The following is a 19,338-nucleotide window of genomic DNA, read 5'->3' on the forward strand; positions in this document are numbered from 1 at the left end:
ACGGAGGCGGCGGAGGGTCGAGCGTAGAAGGGAGGACGGAAATATGCAGTTCGTATTGAGGCAGGTCGGTGCAGCGCCACGAGTCGCGTTCCAGGCGCAGAGATCAATGCACCCGCCCCCTTCGTGCTTCGCCGACGTCGACGTCCACGTCGAGTCGGCCTCGTAAATTCGCGAGCGACCGGGATGCGTCGACCGGTACACGGGATCGCGAAGAAAGTCCTCCGTAGAATTTTCATGTAAACGTGCATGCGGAAAGAATGGGAGAAGACGTGCCGGTTACGTAAGGATTCGCGCGAAAGAGAGGTGTGCCATCAATGACGAGGATCTCGTCAACGCGTGAAGAAATCTCAACGAAGATGCTTGGTTAAGAGTGAACGAGTTCTGTATAGAATGCCGTAAGGATTTGCAAAAGCGTAGAAAGAATTTTCTATAAGGAGACTGGAAATTACGGTTGTCCATGACTTTGGTCAGTGAAGAAAGAAAACAATAGCGTGATTCGGTGTTAGTTCGAAGCTTCGAGGATAATGTCCGAGCCTCGTCGAAGATCAGGAACGTTAGAGAAATCCTCGAAATCGAGAGAATTTAAGGAATTCTTCTAGAGAATGAAAAAGTTGTAAATCTAGGATCGGGAGAATCTTTTGAGGATTCTTTCCTTTTTGTCTTAGAATCTGAAAGTGGCGATATTAACGAAGAAATGGATCCAACAGAAACGGAATCTGGAATCTATCCGCATGTTCGTGAGGTTTGATCATGTCGATCTACGACTGCTACTAGTTTCCACCGATTCATGATAAAGCCGAACTCGATCGGGTTTCTCGTCTCCTGATAATAAATGGTGACCTAGCAGAGTAGTGGAAGCGAGGGTGGAGTTGAGAACAGGCGAGAATCGTTGCGAGAGAAGTGGAAAATGACGGACGAGCGTACCGGTGAGCCAAGCTGCGCGGAGACGCAGCTCGAGGCTGACGAAGACGACGGTCAACGCGTCAGAATTTCCTGAACGTATTATAATGAATTTTCCGTGGAAAAAAGCGCAGCAAACGAAAGGAAAGAGAATAAACGGTAAACGTACGTGTCTATGCTCTCTCCAAGGGACTGTAAATCGGAGGAGCCTGGGAGAAGGGGTGGAGGAACTGTGGGAGTGTGGGTGCGAAGAAGAAGAACGGTTGGCCGCTGACGCAATCATGCGAAGTCCATCGACCAGACGGAAGACGTTTTTCCAACTGTCGTTTTCGTCGTTGGACAGAGATTAAAGAGACTGTGATGGGTAGGGAAGGGTGTGGAGGGTGAGAAGAAGACGACGAAGAGAGAACGACAAGGGGAAGGAGGGAAGGAGAGTGCGCGAGAGAACAAGAGGTATCGACGGGCACGTAGAGAGAGGGATGTCGAGGACAGAGAGGCCCTTTCTTCGTGGAGTGCTCTCGACCCTGTCCCAATTTCCAGGCTCGTGATAGAGGCGAACTCGAAGGCGCGATGCTACGGATCAAACGGTTGCGAGATGATGCACACCGAGCGGTTCATAGTCGACGAAAGAAGACGTTATAAGCTTGTTCACGGTAGAAGGGAGTTATCGAGTATAGTAATCGATTGAGGAGAGGTTGAAAGAAAGGAAAAGAGAAAAAAGAAAGGGAGGAAGCGGAACGGATAATAAATATTAATACGCGAAAGGGGTGATGAGCAGAAGGATAGGAATACAACAGGGTTCGGATGCATGAACTGTCGGTAGTGCGTATATAAGCAAGCAGAATGTTCAAGAGCAGGATCTTCCAGGGCGATCTCAGCCCTGTCCCAATTCCGGGCAGCCTGCAACAGTCTAGTACGTAATAACGAGGGAAACCCTTTACAGTTAGATCGATCGTTCGACGCACGTTTCGCGCAGGGGATCAATCCTTCGGGCTTTCTGACTTATCAGCATGGATGGCTACGTGTTTCGAACCGCGTATCGTACTTTTTCTTCTTTACGTTCTGTTTCTCTTTGACAATTTTAGATCTTTCGTTTCCGCTGGCTTGTTATTTATCGTTCGAAAGATCGAGTAATCTAAAGTTCGATATGACGTGAAAATACGAACTGCTCTTAAACGTAATATTTGTAATCTTGTAATTAGTTATTTTAAGTTCTCTTAATCGTTTAATATTCGTTGCTGGATTTAATAATGAATTTGTTAATGGAATATATTTAATAATAATTGGTTTTACCGGGCTGTTTTATTAGGCTATTAAATTATTATATATATAAGGGTACACGTATATGGATATATTTAAATGATTATTCAAATTTAACGACAATCTCGTACGATATTCTTATAGTATTAATTGCAAGAAATTCGATATTATATACTGGCAATCATTTTTTACGCAAAGACATATGTTATCGATTTAAAATTTTAGTCTATTTTTTGTTACCACTTTTAAATGATTAATTCAAACGCAATTAATATCATTTATGTTTGATATGAATTTATGATAAAATATTACGTCTCTTTTATTCCTAATCGTTTACCGTCAGAAAATAATTATTGTCATTATTCTCTATTTAACCAAATGAAATCTTTAGATTTTGGAAGACAACAATTTCATTCTTCGTATCAATTTCTCTATTACCATATTATTTTTCTTGTTAATTCTGCTATTCTAATAATAAAAATCAAAATACCTACAAATCAACGTTTTTCGAATACCAAGTTGCTGGTACACAAGAAAATGTTGCTCCGTGTATGTGTTGCTAGTTTTGTCAATGTCACGTTCAACGTAAAGTTTAAAGTTCTCTTATTGCCTCGGAAACCCCGTTACCCTTATCCGTTATCCGTATGGGCAATTTTCTTAAATCCAACAACATATTTCTCAAAACCTATATGCATCTATCTTCCACGCTTCTCGAAACACTTTCCACCCCGATGTAACACTTGCACGGTTCGACCGTGGCCGATGGGACCGAGCCACTCGTTCATGGTTCAAAAGCCTTCGTCTTTCGTAGGAAAGGTTAAGACGAAGCTGATGGCGCGAAAAACTAGGTAGAGGTGTATCCGGTGGGCCGAGTGGGGCCAAACAGGTCAACGACCCGTTTAGTGCAGCTGTTATTGATCGACGAGAACGAGCGAGGAGGACGAGCAACATCGGTCGACCATTTCATCCAACTCTCTCTCTCTCTCTCTCTCTCTCTCTCTCTCTCCTGCATTCTGATCCTTCTTGATTCCCGCAGGATTCCAGCCTTATTTATCGACGGAGCTTCGTTAGAAACGAGCCATCGTCGTTTCACCTTGTCCTCGGTTAGCGATCGGCGAATTTCCGACGTCACTTCGACCCAGAAATTCTCCCCGTAGCTCCAGGGAATCCAGCAAAGAGCTGACCCAATAAACACTGGGTGACCTCTTTTCGGACTACCTCCCGTCATCCTTGTCACTCTAACCTGCCACTCTTCTCCCCTCTGTTCTTCTTTCTCCTCCTCCTTCTCTTCTACTCCTTCCTCATCGTCATTTTCTTTTTCTTACTCTTCTTCTTCCTCTTCTTCTTCTTCCTCCTCCTCCTCCTCCTCCTCTTCTGTCTGCCCTTCAACAACCATAAAACGGTCATAGCAATCGCTGCAACGACCAAGACCCTCGGTCCCTTTTTTCAACCAGCGGGGAATTCTTTAAACGTTATTTATATACGTTGAATGGTATGTTCTCTGTTCTGAATGGGTCTCATTGAATAGGGGATGATTTAGGTGCTGAGAGTCAGTCGGTAGTCGGTAAGAGGGAATGTGGGGAAATTGGAGGATAAGAGAAGGGTGAATTGAATGGGTGGCAGGCTATTGTTTTCTCGTTTATAGGAACTGCTCCTTTTTCCCTTCCGTTGATGGATATGGCGTCCTTTATTACGTCAAAGGGGTTGTATGAATATATTATAAATGGTAATACGAGACAGTTTTACGGAAACGCTAGTTGTAAGGCGTAAGGTATCGATGAATATTAAGGGTGAAGTTAATTAGATTTCTTTGATGGTTTTAGGCCAGCAAGGTCAGCAGGCTGAACAGGAGTTGGCAACGAAGATGCTGCAAATACAGAGCAAAAGATTCTATCTTGACGTAAAACAGAACAGACGCGGAAGGTTTATCAAAGTAGCCGAGGTATTTCTGAAATTATTGCTAGCGGGATCCTCGGTTAGCCACGTTTAACCATCCATTTAACTATGTAACCCTCAACTAGTATTTTGGATTATAGATATTTATTTTATGCATTTATGTGAAATTCAAAGGTATACAAGTGTACAGAATGTGTACATAAAATGCCCAAAGTAGAGTATTTTAACAAGTTTTATAATAGACGAATTAAATTTGCTTCTATTTCGTTAATCGCGTTTACAAAAATATGAATTTACATAAATATCCGTAATGTAATTACCAACGTTACAGGTATTGTAGGTTATAGATAAATTACAATTGCTCGAATTAAGTTTGAGATATTATAATTAAAAATTAATTAATAATTATCTAATTTTAATTTATATTCTGTATATCAAACGATAATTTCTATCAGTTAAAACATAAAATATGAATTGAAATAAGGTGGTCAAAAATGAAGTAGCCTTTAGATAGAGATCCAAATTCTTGTGACTTAGTCACCGCCCAACGATACCAATTGAGGGTTAAAGGCAGCGAGATACGTTTTTCCCCTCTCTTCTTTCTTAATTTTTGTTTGTTAATTTAAAGCAAAGAAGGAAGGAAGTAAAGTATGCTTGTGTTTTGTAGATCGGCGCGGATGGGAGGAGAAGCCAAATCTACCTGGCACTTAGCACAGCATCCGAGTTTCGGAACTATCTTTCCACGTTTAGTGACTTTTATGCATCTCTAGGTAAACTGCAATCTCTAATTGTTACGAGATTTCGTTCGATGCGATCACTGATACGTGCATCAAGAGAGAATGTCATATTTTGTCAAATAAAATTGGCTTGTACACGGTTAGAAAAGATTTGCTTTAAATCGTAATTTGCGTTAGCACGTTCGCGTTCGCTATACATAAAGATGGATTTTTATTTCGTATGAAATATGTTGGATCGGTTTAGCAGGAAAAAGTTGTGTGTAAAATTGAATTGAAATCTAACTAGTGGTAATCGTTAATTGCTAATATTTTTATAATTTTCTTCTTTTTTTCATGTTTGGTGTAGGCTTTTTCCAGCAAATAAGTATTCCTTTTCCACTTGCTTTAAGCGAAGAATATTAAAATTATATTTTTTGTTGTTAAAAGTTATTAATAATTGGAGAGAATTAAAAATAGTTTGGTCCTATAAAATAAATGTCCTCTTAATAAATATGCATATATCATTTTTACTGTTAATATACTTGAAAATATAAATTTTTAAAAATTAGTATAACGCATATTAAAATACGCTCATTGGTAATACTTTGTACCAGCTTATTGTCGTTTTAATGCAAAAACATATGATAAAATATCCATAAAGGTGAATGTGATCGTTGAATTTGATTAATTATTGTCCATAATAATGCAAGAGATAAACCGGAAAATTTGGTTGACTATAAAAATTACAGAAATCTTTAACCATTGTAGCTTACTAACACAGAAAGATCAATTTTATACATAACTTTTCTCTGTGTAATATATAAACATTTCGAAAAATGAACATATATACGTCTCTGAGTCAAAAGTATCTTGATATGTTGGCTGCGAGCCAAAATTAGCATGAATCATGAATTGCTGACTCAAAGTCGTGACAAATGAATTACGCATGTTGAGATATATGCAGTATAGATTACAAGCTTTTCTTTCAAATCCATTACAGATGCCGACTTGAATATGCAATGACTTTCCTGCAATTGAATAGGACATAGGACCCAATCATTTAGTATACCACACATTACCTTAAAACTGCTGTTAAGAGAGCAAAGCAGATTCTCTTTATTTATTTATTTATTTATTTTTTATAAAACTAAATATTAATTCTTTTTATTCATTTTCTTTTTTTATAACATTCGCTTCATGACATTTTTTTCGTATAAACTTTGCTGAAATACCTGGAAAGTCATAAAAAATATCTAAATAAATGTTTTCTGCTTTAAAAGTTGTATTACATGTATATTCGAAATAATGTCCGAGCTTTTAAATACTTTTAACTTTATTAATTACTTCATGAATATTGTTTCAAATACTTGATAATAATAACGAAACAATTAAAGTCACGATACATAGACAATGTACAGGTGTATTCTAATTTTCGTATCTTCCTTTAATATAGGAAGAATGGCCATCGCTCAGGCTCAATATATTTATGTAGACCTACAAAGAAATCTAGTGGCTAGATTGTTTCAAGAACATTTTATAAATTTTATAAAATTCTATAAATTAAATTCGATAGGATAGGAAAGATATAAATATTAATATACCATTCTATTTTAACAAACAAATGCGATGCGTTGTCCTTTATTGGCCGTTTCCGAAAAATTTGTTGCGAAATTTAAAAATTGTATTATTCGTAAAAAGTTTAACATAATATCTGCAGTAATCTGAGAGGAAGCAGCATGTAACACTTTATTTAGTCCACCGTATAAATTTATAATTTAAAATTATTCCGATTCACATGTAGGTCAGAACGGACAGTGAACCTGTTACGGCTTTTATTTTAAGATAATATCTAATTTTAACGAAGAGAAACTATTTATTATCCAAGAAATTTCATAAATTAACAAAAATTCAAGCTCAATCTGTATCTGAGAATTTCAAACAATGTTAATTCGTTAACAATAAATTAATATTGATATAGAATGGGCTATGAAAGCTCAAAGAATCTTAAATATTTCAATATTTAATCTCAACTTACTAGTATATGTAATACTAGTACTAATAAATCGATAAATTAAGATATATTAATAATAATTTTAAATATTTTAATATTTAAGGTTCTTCTTTACTTCAAGAGATACGACTATCTAAATCTAAAACCGTTGAGTGCTTATATATATATATATATATCGTATCGTATTAAGAATAAATAATTTATTACAATAAATGAAAATAGGGAACTAAAAGGACACAGATGACTAAAATTTAATGTGTACTTCTTTCCTGTTCGAACCATCAAATCTGCAGGTCCACCAAACTCGGAGAACGTGCCAGATGATGGGAAACTGAAGTCGGAAGTAATGACGAAAGATAACAGGCGGTATTACTTGGACCTCAAGGAAAATACTCGCGGCCGTTTCCTGCGGGTGAGTCACCCTGTATGTACCAGCCAATGCATTTACTTTCTACACTAAGTGATAAGGAAGAGAGAGAGAGAGAGAGTCTGTCCCTTGTGGATATCGTCTTGAGGTGAAAGGGTCAACCTTTTCAGATGGTAAAAAGCATTTAAGAAATGTGTCGAAAAAAAAAGTCATTTATTCGAACAAATCGCTTTCACCGCGCACCTGCTTCAATTCCAAAGAAAATCTATAGCGAGATATTTGTTAAAACGATTCTATTCGTTGTACAGGTGTCGCAGACGATAACACGAGGAGGACCTAGGACACAGATCGCAATACCAGCACAAGGTATGATCGAATTCCGTGACGCTTTGACGGACCTCCTCGAAGAATACGGTACGGACGATGGCGGTTTCAAGGGTGACTTACCAGAAGGACGGTACATGCGCGTGGATAGCAAGAATTTCTATTTTGATATCGGCCAGAATAACCGTGGTATCTACATGAGAATTTCCGAGGTACGTGCGTATCGCTGGCTAAAAATACGGGGTGTGTCTCGACATGGTTGGACACATTGTCGTAGGGGTGGATTCAGGGAGGAAAAAGAGTTCCTGTGAACGTACGGTCTATTTAATAAGTGGTCTCGAATAGGAACCACGTTTAAATCATTCTTTACATAAAATAATTATTATATCACGATAATACAATTTCGATATACCAATTGATTGTAACATCGTGAAACTTAGAATGGATAGATGGGTATTTAAAAAAAACTTTTATTTTTATAAATACAATTAAAAATATGGAACCTAAGTAGACGATTATTTTACTTACGAAATAACACGATGAGTACTAAATTCTAGGCTTGTTTATATATTGTTCAATATTATGCGCATTCTGTGTATTTTTCTACAGAATTCTCAAATTTCCTATGTATAGCGTCCAAGTTCAAGCAAGATTTCAGATCGGCAAGATTCAAAATCATTTCGTTTCATGTAAAATACGTTATATTTGTCCAATTTTTAATACAACCGCATTTCCTAAACTATAATAGTATAAGAATATAATAAGAATTTTGTTAACCTACATCGTTATTAGAACAGAAACGTAATTACTAGTTGAAAGCCAGTACTAATGAGACACGCATTTTACTATGAAATAATTTCTTGCCTACTAATTAATTAATCGATTATATAAAGTAGTTGTAGATACATCGGTACAGGGCAACGATTCAAGATACCGTAACGAAATTAATGTATTCTTTAGTTTGAAATATAATAAGCTAAACTGTTTAATAAAAAAAGAGTAAAAAAAGGCACGATAAAAGTAAGAATACATTTTTACAGGTGAAGACACACTTTAGAACAGCGATCACCGTACCAGAGAAATCCTGGGAGCGTTTCCGTGATATATTCGCAGATTACTGCGAAAGAATGAGAGAAAGAGGCGCTGGAAGCAACGTCGGCATGAACAGCGGCGGTGGAGGAAATGTCTTGCCTGAGGGGAGGGGCTCGGTGGTGGCACAGGTACCATCACCATCGACCTCACAACAGCCTAACCCCAATCCAAATTTAGACTCTCCCTTAATGAAGTGAAAAAGGCTTTAACTTAACTCGAACATTGGAATTATAACCGTAACTCGTTTTCAAGTCATTAAGCGAACTAAAGGAACTTGTCAGAGTCTATGCCATCGTCATCGCCATTTTCATCGACATCGACATCGACATCGACATCGACATCGACATCGACATCGACATCGTCATCGTCATTGTCACCGTCACCGTCACCGTCACCGTCACCGTCACCGTCATCGTTATCGCCACCGTCACTATCACCGTCACTCGTCGTCAACTAAAAACACCAAAACTCGCCTGGAATGGGTTCTATATATAAAGAAATATATATATATCGTCGCGGAGAATTCATACAACCGGCCAGTGCCGGTTGTTCAGCATAGAAATTCGAAATTGCACGCAGATCCGATAGAGAAGGGTGCCTGACGCGAACGATCCGTAGGTCGCGCGTCGACTTTCGATCTATCGGCCACCGCCAGTCGTGGGAAAAAAAAGGGGGGAGGGAGCGGAACAAACTGGACGAAGGAAAGGAAAAATAAACGATGAAAGATAGTAGGTTAAAGGAGAATAGATGATGTGTGTGTGTGCGCGAAACAAAAAAAAAAGGAAAAAAAAAGTAAACGAGTCTGCTGCTCGTGCGATTCCACGGAAGTACGCAACGACGGGATCGTGGATATATAGAATTATTGCGCGATGTCCTTAGGTGGATACGAGTTGCCATCGATTAACGTTATGAGTACTACCGTTCATTTCCTGAGCTATTCCTCTCTACCACCGTCGAATCTATCTTAATTCGTTAATTTTGCTTGTTTCTTCTCGCTTCTGTAAAATTTCTTACGAAAAATCGGCTGTCGGGTTGATTTATTATTTCGCTCTGGTTACATTCGTTAATTTCAACGAAAAAATGAAAGAAAGAAATACGATCAGTCAACGGGAAATGAACCGTAGTGGAGATCACGTTACAATTGAATTTGATCGTTCAGAATTTATGAATAAATGAATAGTTGTTATATTAACGATTATATCGCAGGGAGAAAGGAGAGCGTGGTGTGGGTAGTCGCGTTGTTGGACTAAAATCCCGTTGATCGCGGAAAGCGGGCCAATCATTTGTTGACTTAACCGAGAAAACGAGATAAATGAACGTGTGCATGAAAATCTCGCGAAAATCTCGTCGTACGGATCTCGACCGAAGTGTTCTTCGTACACAGAGTAAAAGAAACTTTGTTTATACGTGGTCCTTTCACGAAATTCGTCCCGTGCTTTTCTTTGCGCGCGTGTAACATGCTCGCCAGTTATGGTGCTCGTTACGGTTGAGTCAAAAGAGAGAATGGGAAAGAAGTGGTTTGCTCGCTTGACGCGTGAACGTCGAATCACAATCTGGCAATCGCGACGCCGTATACACTCGTTTACAAACTGAACGACGTCTCTATTAAAAAAAAAGTAATTAATGAAATAATATATAATATAGGTGAAAAGAAAAAAAGATTCTAGCCGAATACGAATCCCTATGACATGTATATTATAAAAAGTTAATTATGTTATGTTTTGTTTCATCGATTCGTACGGGAAAGTGCGCATGCAGACGCAGATACAAGTCTGGTGTCCGGATTATACAGACTCCAGTGCAGACATACAACGGTACACGCATGAGTACATACAGAACACACACACACACACACACACATGTCGAGACATTAGATAACATAAACATATACATACACATACACGCAGTCGAAGGAAAAGATATAGAATACACGGAAAATATACGGAATATGATAGCTCCCGGTATCTGTCTCGCGTTACAGATCCACACACACACACACAGAACACACATGCATTCATTTCTACATACACATAGAGATATTCCATCATGAAAGACGAACGGTACAAGAGACGGTGTGCACGCGTACGTAATTACGTTACGTTTGAGTGACGGCCGAGTTCTAACACAATTGCATATTAGGTATGTATTATACGAATGCATATTAGGTATTTATATAGAATCTATATAACTGTATAATTGTAACGAAATGCCAATGTCCGTGGACCCAGGCAACTGTATCACCTGACAACGCGCGATCAATCGAATTGAAGGTGTTGCGGGCCTGCAGTCGCTTAGGTCCAGCCCTTGGACGCAGGAAGAGAAAAAAGAAAAAGAAACACGTGACAAGAACAGGAAAAAAATGGGCGAAAAAGGAAAGAAAGGTGGGGAGAAAAAAGTATATATGATACGAACGGAAAAGAGAAGGCTAGCGGAAGATAGAGAGAGATAATATTCAAAGACGAACGACCGTGTCGGAAGGAGAATTAACGCAGTCTAGTTATTTCTCTCAATGGAAAAGAAAAATCTTAATACGCTTTGATTCTGCAACGCTGTGTTAATATCAACAATGATAATGAAAGAAAGATTTAAAAAAAAAAAAAATAAGATGAAGATAAATATCTATCCGTTCTCTTGCGTTTCTTCGTGATCGAAAAACGATTAACCGAAATAATAATCTAAATATATTTCGCACTGGTGCGGAATAAGAGAGTTCGAAAGCAGCGGAGCGGCATAGATGCATTAAACGCATAAAGTGCTATTTAATTAATGGAGGACGCGTTCCGATTCGTGCGTTATCGGCGCGTTTACGTTTGAAGAGATGAGTAAAATTTTATTTATTTTTTAGCAACGAACCTATTATCTATTTCGATAAGGTATTTCTTTGATTGCATTTCCTTCGAAATCAACAATTTCGGCTGGTCTGAATTTACTTAGCACGTAGGTTTTGATGATATAAATATGAAATATAAATCACAATAACAAATTCGAATACGCACGAGTGGGTGAATCAACGAGAAAGATATTATATCCCGATCCTCTTCAATTTAAGGATAGTTTGAACTAGATCGATGCACGCATCCTTCTTCTACTTCGTCGTAATCATCATCTTGTGATATTATCGTCGTTTTAATTTCTGTTCATTTTTTTAGCGTACCGTACGATTATTACTTATTGGACTAGATTAAAGAAATTAGCGAAAAAAATATCCTTCGAATGAAATTATTTTACGTCGTGTTCTTTCCTTTTTTTTTTTCTATCAACGTACCAACTTCTTTTTAATTTTCTTTCTACGCTTCGTCAAACTGTTTCGTCGAGTTCAAGGGGGTCGGTGAACCCGCAATCTGTGCACAAGAAATATAAAATTGTCCAAACCGAGCGTTCTGATGGAAACGGCAAAGAAAAGGCATGAAAGAAAATTGTTCAACCGATGCAGATGGTGTGACATATTGTGATCTATAAAAAAGTTACAAATTACAAAGCATCAACAAGTAGTAGATATTTAAGATATAAAATATACACGACACGCGTACACCTACGGTGACCTAGACACACTGTCTAATTGATGTACGCGATCGCGTGTATAGTACACATACATTAAAAACATTAAAAAAAATAAACAAACATAACGCGTTATTAAAATGAGGACGACTACAGCGTACCTAACTAATAAAAAAAAAGAAAAAGAAAAGAAAAAACAAAGAAACACAAAGAGTCAGAGAGAGGGAGGGAGAGAAAGGAAGAGAGAGGCAGTATACAGTAAAAGAGAAAAAAGATAACAGAAAAGAAAAATCGTTTGACACAGTAAAAAAAATAAGCAAAGTAATATAAAGGAAGAAGGGAAAAAATGAAGAATGAAAAAAAAACACGATACTCCTGCCACGCAGCGAGTCTTTAGACAGCTTTAAGATAATAATTATAAATGATAAATAATAATTATTATTAAATAATAACGATAAACTTTCTATATGTTGAATCGTGTCTAGTGAGAGGTACTCTATTGAAGTAAAGCAAAAAAAAAAGTCTACTATCGCCACACACGGATTAACACAGTTTATAATTGACCATTAGTTGTCTATCGAATGTTCTTTTTTCATATAGCGGAGAAGGTGATTGTTAGAGAATAGCTTGGTGTTTCGTTTGCTGTTTTACACGAAAAGAAAAAAAAAATAAAAAAAAACGTTGCGCGGTTGGTAATCGGCGAACCTTTTTACCAAATGTTGATATGAACGAGAGAGAGAGAGAGAGAGAGAGAGCGACCGAGAGAAAGAAAGAGAGAGAGAGAGAGAGAATAACAAGAAAAAGGTAGCCGAAGATCCACACCTACGTTTATATTTGGTGGGGCTTTTGACCACTACTGTTATCATTATCACTGCTATTATCACGTAGGGTTTCCATACCAGAGCCGTGTTTCGCAAGCTGTTATAACGCGTAGAGAACCAATGATAAAATACCCTGTTAATAACTAAATATGCGATAATCAATCTCCCGATAGGAGACAAGCAGATAGAGAGAGAGAGAGAGAGAGAGAATGTGCATGTGAATTTTCAGTAATTATGCTACACTCGTTCGCTGGTATGACTCTCGTCGTCTAAAGACGAAAGCGTTTTAGATAATTTAACCCATCCCCTTCATACACATCAAATTCCTACAAAACTAATTCGTGCCGATGTTTTTCTCGCATTGTAAAGCGCTGTTTTATTCTCGCGATTTGTAACAGGAGATTGAACAACGCCACGGTATGAAAACCCTGCGCTCGCTGCGATTATTCTTATTATCATTATTATTATTATTACGATTATATTGTCATTATACTTATTATTACGATTATTCTCCTTATTATTACTATTATTACTATTAGTACCATTATTACCAGAGAAAAAAGGAAAGAACCACCATCATCAGTTTGTGTCCTGATTACCGACCAGTCAGGACTAGCCTCGAGCGGGCTGATTTTTTAATTTTGTTTATCTTTTGTTCCCACATCTTCGTCTTTCTTATTATTTTTATCCTTTACACATATTTTTAACACGCATCGTCGATCATCGTCGAATGATCTGTTTTATCTCACGCGTCGATTTACTCTTCAATCTCGTTTCACTTTTTTTTATAAATTTTAAACAAAGTCATATCTCGTCCTTTCTCTGTTTACTTATCTGTTTGTATTATTCGATTTCCCTATCGGTTTCTCATTTCTGAATCGTTTCGTTAATCGGCCCACTCAGCTCTGGCATAAAACCGGTGTGTAGACCGTACGCGCAAAGCAAACGCTATGCAAGAGAAATGGCAAGATTAAAAAAAAAAAAAGGGAAAGAAAAAGAAGTGGAGAACAAGGATCGAGCCGGAAGATCGAAAAGTGGCGCCAACTCGAGACTTCGATCGACGACGTTAGACATTTTTTCCGTGAATTCTCGCGAACCGACGAATCGTCTTTTTTTCATTTCTTTTTTTTCTTTTTTCCCTTCTCCCATTATTTAAGAAAAGAGAAAAAAGAAACAAAAGGGAGAATCATCTTTTAAGCATGGCGTTTTCTTTTCTTCCTCTTATAGCGCGCTCTCGCGTGTGTGCATGCGTGCGTGTATGTGTTCATGTGCGTGTATACTCGAGATAATCGATGAAGCGAGCTATCTATTTACAAAAAGGAAAGGAAAAAGCAAAAAGATAAAAAATAACACAAGTACCGATCGTGGGGACGATGCAACCTCGAAGACGAGTTCGATAGACCAATTTTTATCACTCACAGGATAAAAACGAGAAGAATATCAAATTTCCTTAATTTATAAACGTATAACTATGACGAAACATGTTAGCCGTGGCACTCTAGTAAGATTGTATTTAAAGGTGCTGGGTGCAATTGGACAGTTCAACCCATTTTGCGGATAAACATACTTTTCGAAGTAACATTATAAATTTCGGACGATTTATTTTACTGCGACTAATTGCGTAAATGCTACAAATGTTCTGTTAACCCTTTGCATTCGGTGTACGATGTCCATTAAGCACGCATTTCTTGAACGATCTAAGATTAAATACGCCGATCGGATTTTAATAAATTTAATTTTGTATTTTTCAAATAATGGCACGAAATGGTGTAACACTATAGCTTTTACACGCAATAGCTTTTACAATCGTTCCTTCGTTATCGCCAATCACGTATTAAATGTTAGTTGGGATAGTTTTGTAAAGTTGCTGGCCGACTGACATACGAGAAAAGCTTGACAATGCAAAGGGTTAATAAAAGCTTCTAGTACATACATACGTACATATATATATACACACACACACACACACAAATACATACATATATATTTCGTTTGAAAACAGTCGTGCACAAAGACATGAAAATGACGGTGAATCACTGCCTGAAATATCACGGCCTTCATCCATAAAGGGTTCAAATATTTTTGGCAAATGGTGCATAGTATTTTTCATTGAACATGGTTAAAAAAAAAAAAAAGATTTATTACGAATGCAACTGTTGTGCCTTTTTCATCACGTTGTATTGTATTGTTTCTCTCGATAAGCTTTGGTTAATGAACTTTGTAAATAGTTATAAGGAGTAATAGTAGATCTATTTCCCAGTTCCGTATATTTCGCCTTAATGTCCATAGCACTTTAGCACTCTGCATTCGAACAATCGAGGAATGCAACGAGCCGATAGATCACGGTACCGAAGCCGAATCTTCACCTAACGTTCTAATCGATCAATCGGTAATATTCGTTTGTAACTACTACTAACCACCCATTTCTTATGTGATACTTGAAATGTACAATTCTAAAACTTTGATCCGTCTGTTCGATACAATACAAACCCTGAGAATTCATTGTGATCTAAATCGAAATTTATCTAAGTATCCCGAAGAGACGCAACGGAGAAGTGAAATCGTATCCGTTTATCTTCAAGGTGCATCGTCCCCAGCATCGGTGTGATGTTACAAGAGACGTTAAGAACGCTAGGAACGTTTAAAAGTCCGCTGCTCTTAAACGTTATTTATTTCGAGGATCGATATCAGCATAATATTAATTGTTATATAAAAGAAAGAAAAAGAACTAATCGAGTCAAATTTTCAAAATGTTACGAGCACGAGAATGATCTGCTGTGGATATATGGTTCATACTAATTATTTCTTCGAATCAACGTTTTTCGCCATAGTTTGTAATATTTTAATATATTAACTATTAAAAAAAAAAAAAATGAAAATGAAAAATGAATAAGGCGAAATGATGGAGAGTAAGTTCGAGTTGGGAAAGGGCGAAAGATCGATCGACGCGTGCTCGTATGGTACGAGTAGATCGCACGCGATGGCGATACTATCGCCATTGGTCGACCATATTGTAAATAACGGTTGTAGACGATCTTTCGCCCGCGTATATATATAAGGAACGATGCAGAAAGAGTGTTACTATAGAAAAAAAAACCAGCAAAAATAGAATAAAAACGAAAACGAACCACTTGGCGTACACGTGTGCACGTTAGACACTATAATATGCGTGTACGATCGTGTACGCGTATATTTGTTGGGGTTAAATAATTGTATGATTAAAAAAGACGAGAAAGTCAAAAAAAAAAGAGACAAAAAATTTGGGGGGAGATAAAAAGAGAAAGAGAGAGAGAGCGAGAGAGAGAGAGAAAGGAAATGCTAAAAGAAACACTAACGATAAGAGAAATCAACATTCATTTTAAGCATAACGGCTTAAAATGAACACAGCTGTCCGTCTATTTGACTTGTGTCTTCGACGAAACAACTTCGATGAAAACAAAAAGGAACTGAAAAAAACAAAAAAATAATTAAGAAAAAAAAATAGAAACATTACTATTACGGCTCACAACACGTTTGAAAACAAAAACATTAAACGATAAAAAAAAATTCATCGCCTCGATGTTAAATGTAACACGTTTTACAAGGTAACAGAGTATTTCATTTTATAACATTTCTACTGTCTATACTTTTACCTGGACATTTTCACCGCGGACGAAAAAAGAGTGAAGCGTTCCGTATAATCCAAAACCAATCCCCACCCTCTGCATCTCCTTTTTCCGTCGATAGAGCAAATAACGATTGTGCACGTAAATCGCTCGTGGAGACACGTTTTTGCTGCAAACCTCTCTTTCAACGAGGATTCTTTGTATTTAGAAATTATTTTATATTTCTTATCTTTACGAAGAAAACACATTATATGCGATTGTTGAAACAGAATATGATTCTCACAACAGACGAATTACGCATGGTTCCGTAGAACTACGAAATTTCTTTAGATTTTTCAACGAATATGTGAATTGTGCTTTTAGATTAAAATATCGAAATCTTTATATTCTATAAAGCTATTCGTCTAACATGTATATGAAAAGTAATTAAAAAGATATTTTTAAGTTCTTAGATAATATCGTGTTTTTAAAATTAATTCCTCGTTGAAAACATTGAGAAGAAAAACTTTCATGTTTATCGCAAACACGTGTCACAAGAATAAACCGTAGCTCGATCTTTTATTTCTTATCTCTTATTTCTTTATTTCTTTATTTCATGGAAGATGCAATAAGAGAGGTCGATGCTTTTTCGACATTCGCTTTCGATATTCTAAAAGAGATTTATCGTTTCAGAGGTCTCGTTCATACTTCGAGACCGCTTTTAAACGTGAATCCAGTGAATTGTGTTAGAAAAGGAATATTTTATATCTTTAAGATGTACCACGAAGGAACTATATCGATCATTACGTGCATAAAAACATGTAGGAGATAAATGTTGGTCTTAAACGATTTTAATCGCTTCTGTTAGAGGAATAAGAGAGAAAGGGAGAGAAAGAAAGAGAGAGAGGGAGAGAGAGAGAGAGAGAGAGAGAGACATATTTCAAAATCGTACTTGACAAAGATTATGATTAAATCAAAAGAGTACTGTTACTTAGAATTTCGTGATGAGTGCCTATTTTTGATCATGTTATTTATGCGCAAGGTGATTCGTGCTTCGAAGACAATCTATTGCTATTTGTAGAGTGAAACCCAATGAAAAATGTAAGAGAAGACTATATCTACGATTCAAACAAAATCTAATTTGTTATAAATTTTTGTCTAAAATATCTCGCTAAAAATATATCTATTTGTAATTTCTTCCACTTTGCAAATAGCTATAGTTGGTCGCGACTATGCGAGTCACCCTATAGAATGATTAGAGTTCCCGGAAGAAATAGAGCGAATTATGAAAAAGTTATTTTCGATATGATTGTAAACGGTCGGAACTGTTCCCGCTATAAAGGTTTTATTTAAATTCAGTGTATGTTCTTCCCGGCACTCTGTCGTCATTCCTCTTTACAAACGACTCTTTTAAGGTATATACTATTCATCTACCCATCAGAAGCTCCTGCATTCATATATTGGCTTCGACAGGTAACACAGAAACCTGCTGGCGTAAAGAACAAAACGGAAAAGCGGCAGGCCGATCAACGGCAACGCGAGTCCTTGAAACGACGCAAATCCCTGCCACGCCAAGCAGAACCGTCCACCATCAGTCCTGAAAAATCCATGTCCGCTCCTGCCTCTCAAGTCCCAACAACCACCGATATCCCGTTGTCTTCTGGTTCTGCTATAACCACGTCAAGCACGAGCAAAAGCACGATGTCCGAAGAGAATGTTTCTAGCGGTTCTACAGCATCACAGGAGATTCAAGGCGTGCCGCGCTTAGAAACTGTCCAAGTTTAAATATGTGCGATGGCGCTCTGTACGAGCACGCATGCGTGCTGATCGCGTGCAAGCGCGAGCGAAGGGCGCGTAAGGAACCGACAAAAGTCGGCGCGATCCAATTCAGAATGCACAGCTCGAGTGTAGTATCGTTTAATTTGTTGTTTTGTGTTCCATACTTCATGTATCGCGTTTCACGCGTAGCTTCATTTCCTTGTAAACATACAGATTCATTCAAATCTTACGGGAATAGTTCACTTGTTTGATTGTCGAAACGTTTAGATTCATTGCAAACGAACACGGGTTTCTAGTTAATAGAGCGAATGGTGGTGCGTGCGCGTGTATTCCAACACTTCTACCGTATCAATGGAGTTTTCTGCTAAATTTTTATTACTAAATTTTTTTCTGTTTTTTTATGTTCTAATTTTTCAATTGTCGTCGAAAACTTTCTGCATGCAAATTTTATCAACCGCTAGAAGATAATATAGCGATAAATTGTAATTTGAACTTTCGGCGCCATTTTCCAAATTTAAAGTCGATTTAATTACATTCTCCACACAAATTTAGTTCATTTCTCTCAAGTTGATGTGATTATATCGTATTGTTAAAAGTTTCTTTGTTTTTAAAACTTTGAAAAAATTGAAGTAGGGGAAACATTTATATGCGTATCCGTTAATATATTCGGTAAATGGTAATTCTTATCCCTAATATCAATCTATCGAAATTGCATAATGCACCATTCTTTCCACAACTTGAAAACAAGGAAACCCTACGTAAGTGTTGTTGAGCAGAGAAAAGAAGTATCGAATAACTTGATCTGAGGTTTCTGTTCTTTTTTTCTCAATTGTTTAAGTAGAGATGGATCGGTATCGTTAAATACTTTGCTTGTTTTAACACGAGACGATAAGTTTTATAACAAAGACGTCTGACTAATGGTTGGATATGACTTGAGATTCGCGTACTACTACAACAAACATACAAAATAAAAACCACCCGTTGTATGCGAACTATTTAAGTTAATTATTACATTCTGTTCGAAACTATTAAATTTATATTATGCAGCTAGACAGTGATTTAATAAAGGTACTTTCTTTTGATACTACAA

General features: G+C 37.2%; 1 protein-coding gene across 6 annotated transcripts in view; it reads left to right on the plus strand.

Annotated features, from left to right (window-relative positions):
* The window catches only part of LOC100652239 (transcriptional activator protein Pur-beta), a 28,775-nt gene extending 9,437 nt beyond the window's left edge, over positions 1-19,338 (plus strand). For 4 of the 6 annotated variants that reach the window (XM_012310843.3, XM_012310841.3, XM_012310845.3 and 1 more), the window contains 6 exons: positions 3,984-4,102; positions 4,724-4,826; positions 7,077-7,207; positions 7,459-7,686; positions 8,515-8,694; positions 17,943-19,338. In XM_012310843.3, the coding sequence (XP_012166233.2) occupies positions 3,984-4,102; positions 4,724-4,826; positions 7,077-7,207; positions 7,459-7,686; positions 8,515-8,694; positions 17,943-18,254 (1,073 nt within the window). In that variant the 3' untranslated portion in view covers positions 18,255-19,338. Of the gene's footprint in view, positions 1-53; positions 1,814-3,983; positions 4,103-4,723; positions 4,827-7,076; positions 7,208-7,458; positions 7,687-8,514; positions 8,695-17,942 lie in introns of those variants that run through there. The other 2 variants (XM_020864276.2, XM_012310842.3) reach the window with 2 other exon arrangements.

This window comes from Bombus terrestris, chromosome 8, assembly GCF_910591885.1.
Source record: "Bombus terrestris chromosome 8, iyBomTerr1.2, whole genome shotgun sequence".
Lineage (NCBI taxonomy): Eukaryota > Metazoa > Arthropoda > Insecta > Hymenoptera > Apidae > Bombus > Bombus terrestris.